The following is a 14037-nucleotide window of genomic DNA, read 5'->3' as shown; positions in this document are numbered from 1 at the left end:
TTCATTTCTCTACAGTAATTTATATTTTAAAAATGTTGAATATATAAAATTCACATGAAAAATATATCTATTGACATTTAACATGAACTGTTTATAATATATTAAATACCAAGAAATCAGAGTTTAATTTAGAAAAATTAAAAAAACAATAATGTTTTAATTAAAAATAATAATAATTTATCATTAAACCGCTCCATATTCTTCACTGGAGGGCGATTCATCGCTACCGAGTGGTCGCAAAGGTCTCGGTGGTCTGGGTGGTCGATGATGGTGATGAGACGAATAATGGTGATGATGATGATGATGATGGAGAGACGGTGGTCTACGTGAAGGTACTTGTATATGATTTCCATAACCATCATCACCTTCTTCACTGCTAGGAGACGGTGAAGGGACTCTTTCATCGTGTTCCTGAACTAGTTGCCGAAATTCTTGAATTGATTCGTTGAGTGACCATAACTGGGATAGTAATGAAAGATCTAATTGCCGCAGTCCAAACTTTAATCGATAATAAGATGATAATAATAATAATAATAATAATAATAATAATAATAATAACAATAAAACATTTTAAATGTTAACTAATACCATTTCTTTTCTGAGAATCGCCAGCTGTGAATCCAAAGTGGTGAGTTGTCGTCCAGGTGAAGGTGAAGGCCTGGAATTTGATGACTGTATTGTTTTTCCTACTTTAGATGTTTTACTTGAAGATCTCAAAGGTGGTGGAGGCGGTTCATTTGTTTCTCTAAATTCTTCATTAAGATATAATCCACTTAGGCTTCGAGGCAAAGGAGGTAGTCCTTGAAGGGAAGACATTGCTATTTTATCATATATACTGTAACAAATTAAAATTTTTTCTCCATTATTTAATATTATAAAGCAATAAAATTAAAAAAAAATAATATTTGTGTATATATTTATAACACTGATATACAAACAAGTACCTGGTAAAATTACTTTCAGGTCTTGTCTTACTAAATTTATTAAAAATAAAATTATGATGTGTCGAACAAGTTAAAATTTCGTTGTTTATTGAATCATCATCTGCAGGTAGAGTTATTTTAGTAGATGAATAACGAATCCCTGCTTCTAACCAATCTTTATGATGAATATTATTTTTATCATCTTCGCTGTTAACGGATTTTATATCATCATTTGGTTTTTCAATAACAACAATTGTTGTGCCATCATCATTTAAAACAGTCAAGGCACTGGATGTCAATGAATTTTCTATAAGATGTTTATTTTTTGAAAATTGTGATTTCACGTCATTTTCAGTTGAAACTACAACCTTTGTTAATGTTGTTGTTGTTTTTATGAGAGAATCAGGTAACTTGCTAAGTTCATTATTAGAAATCGCTCCATAAAATATCTTGCGCGCATTCTCTCTACTTGTTAACTCGGTGTGTAAATTACTATTTTCGAATTTATCTATTGCAATAGGTGAAATACTACCTCGAGTTATTGTACTCACACCTATTGATTTACACTCTTGATTATTTGAAATTATTATATTTTCATAATTATTATTATTATTATTATTATTGCTGTGGTTTTGATTATTAGTAGCTACATTTAAATCTTTATTGTTTATATTATTTTTGTTAATTTCATTTGTATTTAAAAAAGTTTCCGTTGTTAATTTACTATTGGATTCATTATTATTATTATTATTATTATTATTTGATTGATGAGACTTTTCTTGGTTAGCTTCTTTTATAGAATCGTAGACAACATTAAGATTTTTTTCAACAGACTCAATATCGTTATTTGAAGAATAATCCGATTGCTGCCAGGGTCGTACGTTAGTTGGAGGCGGTGGAGCTTGACGCGTTGGGAAAGTTAATCTAGCAGATGATCTCTTGAGGGCCTCTGCAACAACTTGTCTGCTTGGCCTCGGAGGTACTGGAGGTGCATGTGGTCGCTGCTGCATTGATGCAAGTTTCATAATTGTAGCAATACTCAGTTACACCTTTTTCTTATTATTATCTTTTTTTTTTATCTCTTTCAATTAATTTATTAATCATTTTAAGTTATACCGTAATTCAAATTTGATATTTATAATCCTTCATACTGTACATTGTCACATAAAAGATTCATTAAAATTTTGATAATAATTATTATTGTTATTAGCTTAAAAAAAAAATTACCATTCTTTTATCTTTATTTTTTTTATTCATTTTCAGCATTATTTTCACTGTTTTTTATCACCCTCTTTTATAGGCATACATTTACTTGTTTATTTATTTATTTTTTCTCTTATATCCCTCCTACACAATCTTACTAGAGTTAAAATTTCAATGTACAATCACTGACATTAAATAGATTTAATATAAAACTTTACGGTACTGTATTTAAAAAAAAAAATTTTGTGATTATTTAAAATATTATTAATTACGTTAGTATATTTGTATGAATGATATTTTTATGCTAAAAGCATTTTTTTATTATTATTTAAAGCACACAATATTCTATGATTTGTAAAATTTTACGTGGTAATTTATATAACAATATTAAAAAAATGTTTTTGTTTTATTTTTTATTGTTATATTACACGTTAACGGTGAATCGTCATCAACAGCAGCAGCAGTAGACTGAATTTACAATCTCTGATTCTCCTACAAATATCTTTTGCACGTCTAAGCTACTCACGTGACTCTCTTTTTTTTTTTTTTCTTTCTCTTTTCTACAACAAATCAAGAGAAGTGTATACATATATTTTCAGTACATAATATTTGTATATATATATATATATATGTATCTTGATATAGCCACGACGCTATCGACAATTGCAATAGGTTTATCAAGTAAATCAAGTCTCAACTAAATTAAACTTATAATACAGAGTACAACAAGTACTCTCACTCACTCACTCATTTAGTTGATTTTTTGTACTCTATAAGTAGTAGTAGTAGTCGTAGTAATACTAGTGTTGTTGTTGTTGTTGTGTTGAGAATAATGACGATGATGAGAGAGTAAAAAGTGCGGGTGATAACGATGACGATAGACTGTAGGATGTGGTATTATAATATGTATAGCAAGGAATTAGCTAGCTAACGTATAGTAGTATCGCGTGAGAGAGTAACCTGTGGTCGTCGACCAACGACCAACCGCGTGACCGGGAAGACAGAAAAAAGCATAAGAAAAAATATGGTGGAACAAGTGGTGGGGAGAATCATGAGATATCCACTATACTATAATGTATAATAGAGAGAGGGTTCCACATTCTCCCTTTCCATACATTTATATTTTACCTTTTAATATATTTAACTCTTGTTTCTTATTCTCACAGTTTTATAATAACATGTTGTACTGCTCACTTAAATATAATAAATAATTTTAAAATCAACTTGTTGTTGTTGATGCACATAATATATTTAAATAATAATATTTATTATTTTATTTTTTTCTAAACTAAATAAATTATCTTACCTGCTTAAACTATTGTTGATGTTAAAATATAATAATAATTATTATTATGTTTATTTATTCTTTGAATTTCCATTCCTGGCGGCACATTGGACATAGGCTGCTGGTTTGTTGGGAGTGTAACCACTTCATGATACAGTGAATGTGAAAACAATGCGAGCACTGTCCCCATACTATGTGTTAAAAAAGTTAAAAAAATTTATTTTTACTATTGACATAATCAATATTACACATTGAATAATAAATAATAAATAAAAAATCAAAAACTAGACATGTTATAATAATAGAAGCTATCGTGTCAGCGAGTCAAGTTATACAATGATGATGCCGATTCATAAACGTGTGGGAGAAGTTCACTCATCAACGATCGATATTTTATGCTTATAAATTTACTTTGCGCAAGTCCAGTAATTTCATTTTAATTTTTGTATAAACTGTACGAATATATTATATTAAAATTTACTTATTATTCATTTACTCATTATGTTGTGGAAAAAAAAAATTTCAACAACTAATTATTAATATTATTTTAAATAATTACTTTTGAAAAGAAAATATTTTTAAAAATGAATGTCGATTATTATTATATTTACCTAAAGGACAATCATCACCAGGAGTTTTACAATCGGGACAACTTGCATCAAAAGGCATTCGACAAATTCCACAATTATCATCATTAGCAATCCATCTCCAAGTAGAAACACCAGTCCAGCCTAAAATAAAAATTAATTATATTATTTTATATATTTAAATAAAATAAAAAACAATGTTAAAAAAATTAACTTACTTTTAATAGTAACTTTCATATTTGTTATCTTTAGTATTATGAGTATTCAAATTTATTTAATATGAAAAAACAAAACTAAAATGATACTGATACAATAAAGGTTAAAATTTTGACAATTCAAAAAACATAAAACTTTACCATACATTTAATTTCACTGCTTACACTTGATTAAAGAAAAAAAATTACCCTTTATTATTTATTCATCAATTAAGTTTAATTATAATTTATTATTTAAAAAACAAAATCATGTTTTTTTTTTACCGATGAAACGGACAATACAATTGTACTTGTATTATTAAGTACGCCGATACTCGTCTCTTTTTGTTGTATTCTCAAGTTATCTCTCTATCTTTTTTTTGTTTTTCAGTTTTTGTTTATTGTTTTCTCGTTTTCTAACAAATGTTAACAACCGTACATGTATACACACATCCTTAACAACAACAACAATAAATAGTAAAGTAACATTGGCGTTCTTGCAGCGTGGCGGTAATAAGAAATAAAAAAAAGTACGCGGAAAATATATAAACGGCGGTTTATTTTTAAAAAAATTATCTAGAATAGCTACACGACTATATGTTTTGAATTATAACCGAGTGACAAAAAAAAAATAGTAAATTGTGTTATTTATTCTACTATAAGTAAATAAGAACTCGGTTTTTTTTGTTTTTAATTTTTTATCATCAGTAAAACACAAGACGCACAAGTCAAAGACAAGAACAATTAGTGACATCTTGAGTTTGATAAATATAATCCATATCTAGTTGCATCGGTCACATTGGAATTAAAAAAAAAATATTAATAATAAATAAGAAAATAAGGGGTTATAATAATTCAATAGTCTGTTGGTTGGGTGTGCTGGTGTTTAAAATTTCAGTGATGTGTGTATGTGTGCTTCTACTGGATCTACTGGATAAGTTTTGTTTAGAGCTTACCAGTTACATACATATCATATAATATACACATATATGTAAGTGCTTACGAGTGTGTAAATGACACACACACAGAAGCAGTAGTATAGATATATATATATATATACAGTAAAATAAGCAGTAGCGTCAGCGTCTTTTATCACAGTGACAGCAGACTGGCTGGATTGGGTTTGGGTTTGATTTTAGCTGTTGGCTGGAAAAAATTTGTGTTTTCGTGATATCTTGTTGCGTGGAGTATAATATATCACCAGATATAATTTTTTACTTATTTATTTTTAAAAACTTAAATATAGTTAATAATTATATCTGTTAAAATGACGTCTCGATTAGAAAAGGAGCGAATTAAACAAATTCAGGATAAGTGTCAGGATCTTCTTACACAAATGCTACGCGACGAAGACAATAAGTATTGTGTAGATTGCGATGCTAAAGGTTTGTGTATGACAACTTAATGTGTAAGCTATCGATATCTACATAATTACTCCAACCAACTACTATCAAAAAAACTAGACATTGATTAATATATTTATTAATTATAACTTTTTAATTAAATATTTATAATCGATTAGTATTTATTGATTTTTCAATGACCTACTTTTATTAAGACAATACAAACAGATAGATAAATAGATATACATAAGCATTTAATAGGTTAAAATTGTATTTTTTTTTTTTTTTTGTTGATATGCACATGAATTCCGAATAAACGTCATCAATATATTGCAGGATTACACGTTTACACAATAATCTTATTGATTAGTCATATTATTTTTCAACTAATTAATAAAAAAAATATTATTTATTTATTTAAGGACCAAGATGGGCCAGTTGGAATCTTGGAATATTTCTTTGTATCAGATGTGCTGGTATACATCGAAATCTTGGAGTCCACATTAGCAAAGTTAAATCAGTCAATTTGGATACTTGGACACCGGAACAAGTTGTGGTAAAAAAATAATAATTTCATATATTATTATTACTAATAGTTTTAATCTAGTAGTAATGTTGAATAATCAACAATAATAATAATAATAATCCATTTTATAGAGTCTTCAACAAATGGGAAATTCTCGTGCACGTGCTGTATATGAAGCCAATTTACCAGATACTTTTAGACGTCCTCAAACTGATTGTAGTCTTGAAAGTTTTATTCGAGCTAAATATGAACATAAAAAATATATTGCACGTGAATGGGTACCACCGACAATGCCTAAAGTTAATTGGGACAAAGAATTAGATGAAGAAGCTGAAAAACAACGAAGGCGAAAAAAATCATCTATTAAAACTAATGCTGATCAAAATCCATTGCCATTAGTTAAAAAACCGGAAGTTATGCCGCAATTGCCAAAGCCCGGTAGCTCAATCAGTCCGAAACCTCCTTTAAAGACACCATCTAATAGCACACCAACTCTTGATTTATTAGGACTTGATAGTCTATCTGCTAAAACGACAAATAATTCAAATAATTCAGGTGATGACATATTCTCTTCATTTTTGTCTGCAACACCTCTCACATCTTCATTAAAAGCCGAAAATATTGTTAATGGTAATAATAATAATAATAATAATAATAATAATAGTAATATTAATAATAGTAATAGTAATAGTAATAGTAATAGTAATTCAGCAGAAAATACTTTGAGTAATAATGAAGCAAGTAAAGCTGATGAAGAAAGTTTTTTCAATCAACCGGCACCAACACAAGAAGAAAAAAGTAAAATGACCAAGGACAGTATTCTTGCTCTCTATGGTACTCAGCAAACTCCACAACATCAACAACAACAACAACAACAACCTGTTTATGGTCTTTCTAGTGGAATTTACACCCAACAAACGCCTGGAATACAACAATTCTCTCAATCACTCTCAGGTGTTGGAGTGTTTGGCCAACAAAATAATTTAGTTGGTCAACAACAACAACAACAACAACAGCAACCATTGCAACAACAAATACAGCAGCAGCAGCAAAACTTAGTAATGGCTCCTTTGATACAACATAGCGTCATGTCTCCACAACACGGTATTGCAATCACTAATCATCACATTAATTTAGCAACGAATCCCATAGGGCTCGTAGCAGCCACTAATCAATTGGGAGGCGGATTACAAATGGCTCCAATTAATCAAATAGCTAATTTATCAAACCCAACGATGCTTGTGCAAACACAAATGGTATTTATTAAATTTATTTTAATTGTTTATTATTATTTTAATTAATTTTTACTGTAACAGGGTGACAGTAATGTTGTGCCTGTTATGAATAAACAGATGGTTCAAATGGGACCAGCTAATATTATAAGTAATAATGGATGGAGTAACATGTTAACAACACAAAATATTCAGCCATCACCAGGAAGTAACCCATTCTTTAATTTATCTAACCAAGCTTCTACGAATAATACTTTTCCATCACAGGTAAAAATTTTTTTTAACTTTTTTAATTATAATTATAATAATAACAATAACAATTAATAAATTTTTTAAAAATATATATTACAGTTGTCTCAGCAGATGTCTCAAATGTCCTTGGGTGGATTGGTAGGGAAAGCAGCACCTGCTACACTCCCTGGTCAAACTCTCTCAACCAACTTGTGGCAGTAACGATTTATGTAATTAAATTCGGCTTGTTAATTGATTCAATCTTATAAAATTGTATTAAAGAAAAAAAAAAAAAAAAAAAAACGTTGATACATTTTATTGAACTTGATGTATAATTTTGATTAAAAAATAATAAATTTTAATTGCATGTTAATATTTTAATATGCGACAAATAAAAAATTATAAATATTCAACGATGTCAATAAAATATTTTTCTGTTTTTATTTGAAATTTTAACAAGTGCACAATTAATGCAAAATTATAATAGATAAAAATTATCCAACAAAAAAAGCTTAATTAATTTTTATTTAAATTTAGATAATTTTTTGTTTGAACTATATAAATATATGTAAAATAATGAATATGTTATTTAAGATATTAAAAAAATATATATAAGCTTACGATGACACAGCTGTGTCTCTAGGGAACTTGAAATTTTTGATTGACAGGAAAAAAAAAATTTTCTCACCTCCGGGCGGAAAGCGTCAACTTTCGTCCCGCTGTGCAAAACGAAGTTGCCGCTTCCCGCCTCCGTCGAGGAGAAAAATAGTATACACTCCTCGGGAAGTAAATAAGAAAGCCTCAGATCACATGTTTGTTGACCTCGGCTTCGCCTCGGCCAACAATTACATGTGATCTGAGACATTTCTTACTTTACTTCCCTCGGTGTGTAATATACTATTATATATATATAATTATTATCTGAGTGAATAGTGAAACAAAAAAAAAATCCCCATCACTGCTATAAACAAAAGGCTATTTCGCGCTATACTTAATAATGTAAATATTTAATGCGATTATAGCAAATAAATATTTAAATAATATTTTATTACGAGCGTGAATTATGTGTTAAGATAATCCGCCTTACTATACGTCATCATTTCAGACAATGATATACAAAAAAAATTTATTTATAAATCGTTGATGTTATATTTTTTATCCATTAAATTAATGGATGTTTTTAAAATTTTAAATCAAAAATGAATGAAATGTTCGAATATTTTATTTAATGATCTTATTTATTTTTTTACTACTTAATCGATTAATTTATAAAAAAAATGCCTAATTATTAATTTACGTGCAAATAGTATTAAAAAAAAAAAAATGATATATAAATATATATATATTAAAGCAAGTTTCTATTGATTTTAATAATGTGCATGATAATCTGTTGAGAATAAATAATTTGTAGTTTTGACGATAAAATACATGATAATAAAATAGATAAATTATATTTAAATAATATATTTTATAAATGAATTTATTTAGCGGGTTATTTTAAATATTAGTTGATATACTACAAGCTAATGCAAGGGGGGGCGCTGATTTCCGGATATCGCCATTTTTATAACTTTGATTGAATGACGTTCGTTGGTCCGTTGGTTTTCATTTTTCATCGAAGCTTCCTTTCCTTTTTGATATTGCTGGATCAAAGAGCACGTGAATAAATAAGAACAAAATGGATAAACCATCAGTTACTGCTCGCGTAATTAAGATCTTAGGCCGAACTGGATCACAAGGACAATGTACACAAGTTAAAGTTGAATTTATGGATGAAACTAATCGTCAAATCATCCGAAATGTAAAAGGACCGGTACGAGAAGGTGATCTCCTAACCTTACTTGAGTCTGAACGTGAAGCCAGAAGATTAAGATAAATATCATTCACGTGGAAAAAAATCATAAACTGAAGTATAAAAGGTATTGTTTTCTTTAAATTTATTTATTGTTTTTCCTTTTATTTAATTTAACAATGCAATAATTGTCATATTTTTATTATTTTATGTTTCAGGTTAGAGCAAGCATAACATCCAACATGTGAACGCCTATTTATCTTCAATTTTTTCCACGAGAAATTAAAAAAAAAAAAAAAAAATGTGGTTATCAATTTATTGTAAAACTCAAGATCCAAAAATATTTATCTATTTGAAGAATTATTATTGATTAAAATTTATAATTATATTATTTCTTAACTAAATAATGCTACGAAATTATGTAATAATAAAACTTGATGATTGGTAACCGCAAAAAACAATTTGTTTCATTTTTATTTTTTCATTAAACTTAATACCCATTTCTTTAAACAGTTATTATTATTATTATTATTATTATTGGATATAAAAAAAATTAATTTATTTACATAATATGAATAGTTGGTTGAGTATAGTGTAGTAAACATTAAGTAGAATTAAGAATAATATTAATAATAGTTTTATTATTAAAAAAGAAGATGTTTTTATATTTAATGCGTTCATGTTCTCCTTCTTTTGGGTGGCGGAGTATCTCTTGGACTCGATGATGCTTTACTGGCATTGTCAATACTTTGTCTGGTTGGTCGTTTTGGTACTCGTTTAGGAGTTTCTCTGCTGGCATCTGAATCTTTTCTCTCTTTTTTCGCTGCTTGAATAACTATAATAATTGAAATCATATTAACAATAAGAAATTATTATTATTATTATTATTATTATATCAAATTACCTGGAGTTGGTTCATCAGCTTCTTCTTTTCCTTTACCACGATTTTTTATCAATTTATTGTCTTTTTTTATTTCTTTAACTTCTCTCTGCTTTTCCTTTTTTATTTCAACTTCTTTAATAATTTTTTTAGGATCTTCTTTTTTTTTATCCACTTCTTTTGGTGTTTTTTGATCTTTCGTTATAACCTCCCGCTTCGGAGTTTCTTTAATTTCCTTATCTTTTTTAGTATCTTTACTTTTATCTTTGGTATCCTTTGCTTTATTTTCGATTTCGTCTTTTTGTTTATTTTTCATAAGATCCATAAAATCAGATTCTGGTAATGTAAAATCTATTTCACTACTAAGATATGGTAAATCTTCAGTGTCATCCTATTTAATTTTTATTTATATATTAATTTATAATATTATTTAAAAATAAATAATAATAATAATAATACATACCAATGCGACTAAATCATACATTGATTCTAAATGATCCCAAATAGCTTTTAAAGAAATATCTTTATTAATAGCTGTTCGAAATTTTTCCCAAATACACAGCATGTGAAAATATTTATGAATACCTAAATATTATAAATAAAATTAACCTATAAATTGATTGTCTAACTAAATATAAATTAATATTCATTACCAACGGGTTTGTGACCATTCATTGCAAAAAAAAGTTGAATTTCATTTTCAACATTCCATTCAAAATCCTCCGTTGGTTCATTTGATTTTTCTTTAACTGCCATTATTATTTTCACTAGATAAAAATTATTGTTTAATATATATATATATACATATATGTTGTTGTTTTAATATTTATTCTTTTTTTCTTTTTTTGACACAAGCCAAATAAAATTAAACAGGCACTGCCATCTATCGATATAATTTTGTATTTTAAATAAATATAGACTTAAGCCCTCTATTTCAAAAACAGAAAACTACAATATGATAAATACTTGACTCAGTTGATTCAAGATTCGAGAGGGGTTCAGATTTGATTATTAAACAACAATACAGCTCTTTCTTTTTTCTTGTCAGCTTTACTTAATTTTTTTTCTAATTTAATCCTGTCAATCAACAACAAAAATTTGTAAAATTATGTCAAAGATAGAAACCCAATTAGAATTTTTAACAAATAATTTTATTACCACACGTTCACAAAATATATCATGTCAAAGTATTGTGCAAACAAATTAAAATGGTTAAATTACCCCTAACTTTTCTCATATTCATAATTGAATATCCTTTAAAGCTATAAATATATAGAAACGTACAACTAGTTAATATCCGGTTTAAAAAAGTGCAATATTTAATGGGTTGCCTTTTTTATTTTTATTTGCTTGATTTCGGTTGAAAAAAAATAATGATACATCACAGTACATAATAAAGAGGTAAAGAAACTGTATGTTTAAAGAAAATAAAAAAAAAGTTATAATAATAAAAATAAATGGAGAATATGACAAAATAGATAGTAGCAGCAGCAGCAGCAGCAGCAGCAACAACAACAACAACAGAACATTGATAAAGATGAAAAAAAAAATGTATAGTAGTGAGGTAAGCGCAAGGTAACTTGTTGGTAAAGGTAAAGCAAGATTTCCAAGGAGAAGAGGCAGAACGGGAGAAGAAGAGGGGATTGACTACCGCATGGAGTCAACGTTCCAAACGGGTCAGCGACCACTATCTCTTTACATGCCTGCTTCCCATCTTTGTGCTTATATACTTGGTCGCGTCTCATTTTTATTTTCTTTCACCGGATTTATTTATTTTTCGTTCTTTATAGCATTAGACTTATTTTCTTCTTATTGTTTTACATTTTTTAAATTATTAACAATACAATAAGTTGGTATTGGATTAGGAAATATGTAGTCATCGTTATATCTTTTATTTTATACATATACAATAACTGCATTAATTACAATTTACTCTATAGAAATTCAATGATTGTGAATATCCTTGATCATGTATATCTGTACAGTATAATAACAACAATTATATTTGAATAGAACAAACTTTAAATAGCTGTAAAATTTGAATTAATTAATATAAGTAATAGATAATTATTAAAAATAAATTTAAGTAAACTGAGATGTTAAATAGTATAAAAGAAAAAACAAAAAATACCAAGCTCTGATAATTAAAGAATTTTAACGAGCTCATCAGCCCCTCTTACTTTTTTATATTTCTCTCTCAATAATGTTTTATTTATTTATTAATTTTATCGAACCTGATAATTATATAATACAATAGGATACAAATAGTACATACAGATAATTATTTAAATCTTGCATTATCAATTATATTAAATTAAAAAATAATTATTCATATATATGCATATATGAGTTGTTGTGATGTATATTTATTTCGGTAAAACATAATTAGGATTTATTATAATCGTAGTTATGTGTAACATAAATGATATTGATGAGAGATAATTTTTCAACTAATATAAAAAAAAAAAAAAATAACCGAAAAGTAAACGATCCGACGCCTATGGTTCGCACCTTACGCAACTTCACTTAAAGCTGTGGACGATTCCAAAACTGGATATACAAGTCCTGTGATAGCCTAGAAAGTATACAAGTCAGATTGTATCAGTGGTCGTCACGTCTCTACTTCCATCAGACAAGATATATCCATTAGAAGATGATTAGATTTACAGGAAATCGGGTTAATAACATGATGTATATATGTGTATAGTATAGATATATACAATCTTTGGAAAATTATTACTGTACTATAAAAAAAACCTGTTCATCTATCTATTGTTTTTTTTTTTTTTTTAACTGATTTATATGAAAAATTCTAATATAATATATATTTGATTTATTCATGTACGGATAAATATTTATTATTATTATTATTATTAAACGCACAGTACGACAGTAAACGTAAGTTAGATATATTGCTTAGTTGCGACCCGCATCAAACACCTGCCATACCTTTTGATGCATAAAAAAAATATGGGTTGATTGTACATAAAAAAAAAAAAACATAAAAATAAATATATATATATATATATATATTTTAAGTCGACGACGATATTTTTCTATATAATAGTTGGTTTGATTGCGGCACCGTGACTTACGGTACAATGTCCGCGCTCTGTCGATGACTACATCCCTATACTTGTACTCTACTAGTAGCTCAATTGTCGATTCATAATCCATAAAATACTCTATATGTTATATTTTTAAATGGCATTTTGTATTACATATTATAGTTATTACTGTAATTAAAGTAAATTTATTTAAAAGTAATAATATTATTAAGTTAAAAAAATTTATGTTTTTTTTACCTTAATATAGATGTAAATATAGATACCAATAGATATAAATAAATGTATACGTTAAAGTTGTATATCACGATGGATAAATTGGTTTTGTTATTATTATTAATATTATTATTGCCGTTGCACTTGTCTCGTCACTGTGTCATGTTTTAAAAGCATCAGTTTAATACGGCCAATAGGAACAGAAAGAGCAACAGGTGATCGTCCAATAGCTAGTCGAGTCCAAAACCAACACCTATAAACAGCATATTATAATATTATAATAATACTCTGGCAACAGCTTATTTTATACCATTATGAGAATACACTCGAGGATTTTATAGAAACAACTAACAAATATTAAGATATTCCACAAGCAACGATTGCATTAGCTATAGGTGTATTTTCTATTATAGATATATGTAACATTTGTTTGTTCAAGTTCAAGTTGATTAGGTCCTCTTAATCACTTTTCACCGTCATACATACATAAACATATCTTCTTTTTTTCATATTTAACAAATACATCAAAATGAAATTTTAAGCATTTAGAATTCAATAAA

The 14037-nt window shown here is 27.5% G+C and overlaps 5 protein-coding genes across 10 annotated transcripts; 2 read left to right on the top strand and 3 right to left on the bottom strand.

The window, feature by feature from the left end:
- Window positions 1-4: 4 nt before the first annotated feature.
- Window positions 5-1948, bottom strand: LOC130668934 (probable serine/threonine-protein kinase roco9). Its single transcript, XM_057471482.1, has 3 exons — window positions 945-1948; window positions 589-835; window positions 5-498 (listed from the first exon to the last, which is right to left on the bottom strand). Exons 1-3 carry the CDS (start codon window positions 1946-1948, stop codon window positions 184-186), a joined length of 1566 nt encoding a protein of 521 aa, XP_057327465.1. The 3' UTR covers window positions 5-183.
- A 597-nt stretch (window positions 1949-2545) lies between these two features.
- Window positions 2546-4957, bottom strand: LOC130668940 (anaphase-promoting complex subunit 11). Of its 3 annotated transcripts, none has more exons than XM_057471494.1 (5): window positions 4355-4957; window positions 4217-4244; window positions 4023-4142; window positions 3433-3602; window positions 2546-2686 (listed from the first exon to the last, which is right to left on the bottom strand). In XM_057471494.1, exons 1-4 carry the CDS (start codon window positions 4355-4357, stop codon window positions 3487-3489), a joined length of 267 nt encoding a protein of 88 aa, XP_057327477.1. In that variant the 5' UTR covers window positions 4358-4957; the 3' UTR covers window positions 2546-2686; window positions 3433-3486. The 3 variants fall into 3 exon arrangements, with proteins under 3 accessions (XP_057327477.1, XP_057327479.1, XP_057327478.1); XM_057471496.1 differs by having other exon boundaries at window positions 4360-4957; XM_057471495.1 differs by having other exon boundaries at window positions 4217-4302; window positions 4403-4946.
- A 64-nt stretch (window positions 4958-5021) lies between these two features.
- On the top strand, window positions 5022-8641 carry LOC130668933 (stromal membrane-associated protein 1). 4 transcript variants are annotated; one of them, XM_057471481.1, is made up of 6 exons: window positions 5022-5183; window positions 5958-6091; window positions 6193-6691; window positions 6773-7317; window positions 7378-7560; window positions 7645-8639. In XM_057471481.1, exons 3-6 carry the CDS (start codon window positions 6205-6207, stop codon window positions 7744-7746), a joined length of 1317 nt encoding a protein of 438 aa, XP_057327464.1. In that variant the 5' UTR covers window positions 5022-5183; window positions 5958-6091; window positions 6193-6204; the 3' UTR covers window positions 7747-8639. The 4 variants fall into 4 exon arrangements, with proteins under 4 accessions (XP_057327464.1, XP_057327463.1, XP_057327462.1 ...); XM_057471480.1 differs by lacking the exon at window positions 5022-5183 and adding an exon at window positions 5217-5577 and having other exon boundaries at window positions 6193-6616; window positions 6776-7317; window positions 7645-8641; XM_057471479.1 differs by lacking the exon at window positions 5022-5183 and adding an exon at window positions 5217-5577 and having other exon boundaries at window positions 6776-7317.
- Window positions 8642-9124: 483 nt separating this feature from the next.
- On the top strand, window positions 9125-9642 carry LOC130668941 (40S ribosomal protein S28). The gene is made up of 2 exons (XM_057471497.1): window positions 9125-9443; window positions 9535-9642. The coding sequence occupies exon 1, from the start codon at window positions 9203-9205 to the stop codon at window positions 9398-9400; it is 198 nt and encodes a 65-aa protein (XP_057327480.1). The 5' UTR covers window positions 9125-9202; the 3' UTR covers window positions 9401-9443; window positions 9535-9642.
- Window positions 9624-11039, bottom strand: LOC130668939 (MRG/MORF4L-binding protein). Its single transcript, XM_057471493.1, has 4 exons — window positions 10850-11039; window positions 10660-10781; window positions 10221-10587; window positions 9624-10151 (listed from the first exon to the last, which is right to left on the bottom strand). The coding sequence occupies exons 1-4, from the start codon at window positions 10950-10952 to the stop codon at window positions 9994-9996; spliced, it is 750 nt and encodes a 249-aa protein (XP_057327476.1). The 5' UTR covers window positions 10953-11039; the 3' UTR covers window positions 9624-9993.
- Between the last annotated feature and the right edge of the window lie 2998 nt (window positions 11040-14037).

The sequence above is a fragment of the Microplitis mediator genome, chromosome 5, assembly GCF_029852145.1.
Source record: "Microplitis mediator isolate UGA2020A chromosome 5, iyMicMedi2.1, whole genome shotgun sequence".
NCBI lineage: Eukaryota > Metazoa > Arthropoda > Insecta > Hymenoptera > Braconidae > Microplitis > Microplitis mediator.
The sequence above is the reverse complement of the archived record's forward strand: the minus strand, read 5'-3'. Positions and strand labels throughout refer to the sequence as shown.

What these genes read in the sequence shown, in the direction of transcription:
- LOC130668934 (XM_057471482.1), bottom strand. Translation starts at nt 1,948, where the DNA reads ATGAAACTTGCATCAATGCAGCAGCGACCACATGCACCTCCAGTACCT. An exon ending in CCTGAAAGTAATTTTACCAG is followed by an intron (nt 836 to 944) that starts GTACTTGTTTGT and finishes AATTTGTTACAG; the next exon opens with TATATATGATAAAATAGCAA. An exon ending in CGATTCTCAGAAAAGAAATG is followed by an intron (nt 499 to 588) that starts GTATTAGTTAAC and finishes TATCGATTAAAG; the next exon opens with TTTGGACTGCGGCAATTAGA.
- LOC130668940 (XM_057471494.1), bottom strand. An exon ending in TATGAAAGTTACTATTAAAA is followed by an intron (nt 4,143 to 4,216) that starts GTAAGTTAATTT and finishes TTTTTATTTTAG; the next exon opens with GCTGGACTGGTGTTTCTACT. An exon ending in TGGTGATGATTGTCCTTTAG is followed by an intron (nt 3,603 to 4,022) that starts GTAAATATAATA and finishes TTTAACACATAG; the next exon opens with TATGGGGACAGTGCTCGCAT.
- LOC130668933 (XM_057471478.1), top strand. Translation starts at nt 5,460, where the DNA reads ATGACGTCTCGATTAGAAAAGGAGCGAATTAAACAAATTCAGGATAAG. An exon ending in TGCTTGTGCAAACACAAATG is followed by an intron (nt 7,318 to 7,377) that starts GTATTTATTAAA and finishes TTACTGTAACAG; the next exon opens with GGTGACAGTAATGTTGTGCC. An exon ending in ATAATACTTTTCCATCACAG is followed by an intron (nt 7,561 to 7,644) that starts GTAAAAATTTTT and finishes TATATATTACAG; the next exon opens with TTGTCTCAGCAGATGTCTCA.
- LOC130668941 (XM_057471497.1), top strand. Translation starts at nt 9,203, where the DNA reads ATGGATAAACCATCAGTTACTGCTCGCGTAATTAAGATCTTAGGCCGA.
- LOC130668939 (XM_057471493.1), bottom strand. Translation starts at nt 10,952, where the DNA reads ATGGCAGTTAAAGAAAAATCAAATGAACCAACGGAGGATTTTGAATGG. An exon ending in GAATGGTCACAAACCCGTTG is followed by an intron (nt 10,782 to 10,849) that starts GTAATGAATATT and finishes TATAATATTTAG; the next exon opens with GTATTCATAAATATTTTCAC. An exon ending in TGTATGATTTAGTCGCATTG is followed by an intron (nt 10,588 to 10,659) that starts GTATGTATTATT and finishes AAAATTAAATAG; the next exon opens with GATGACACTGAAGATTTACC.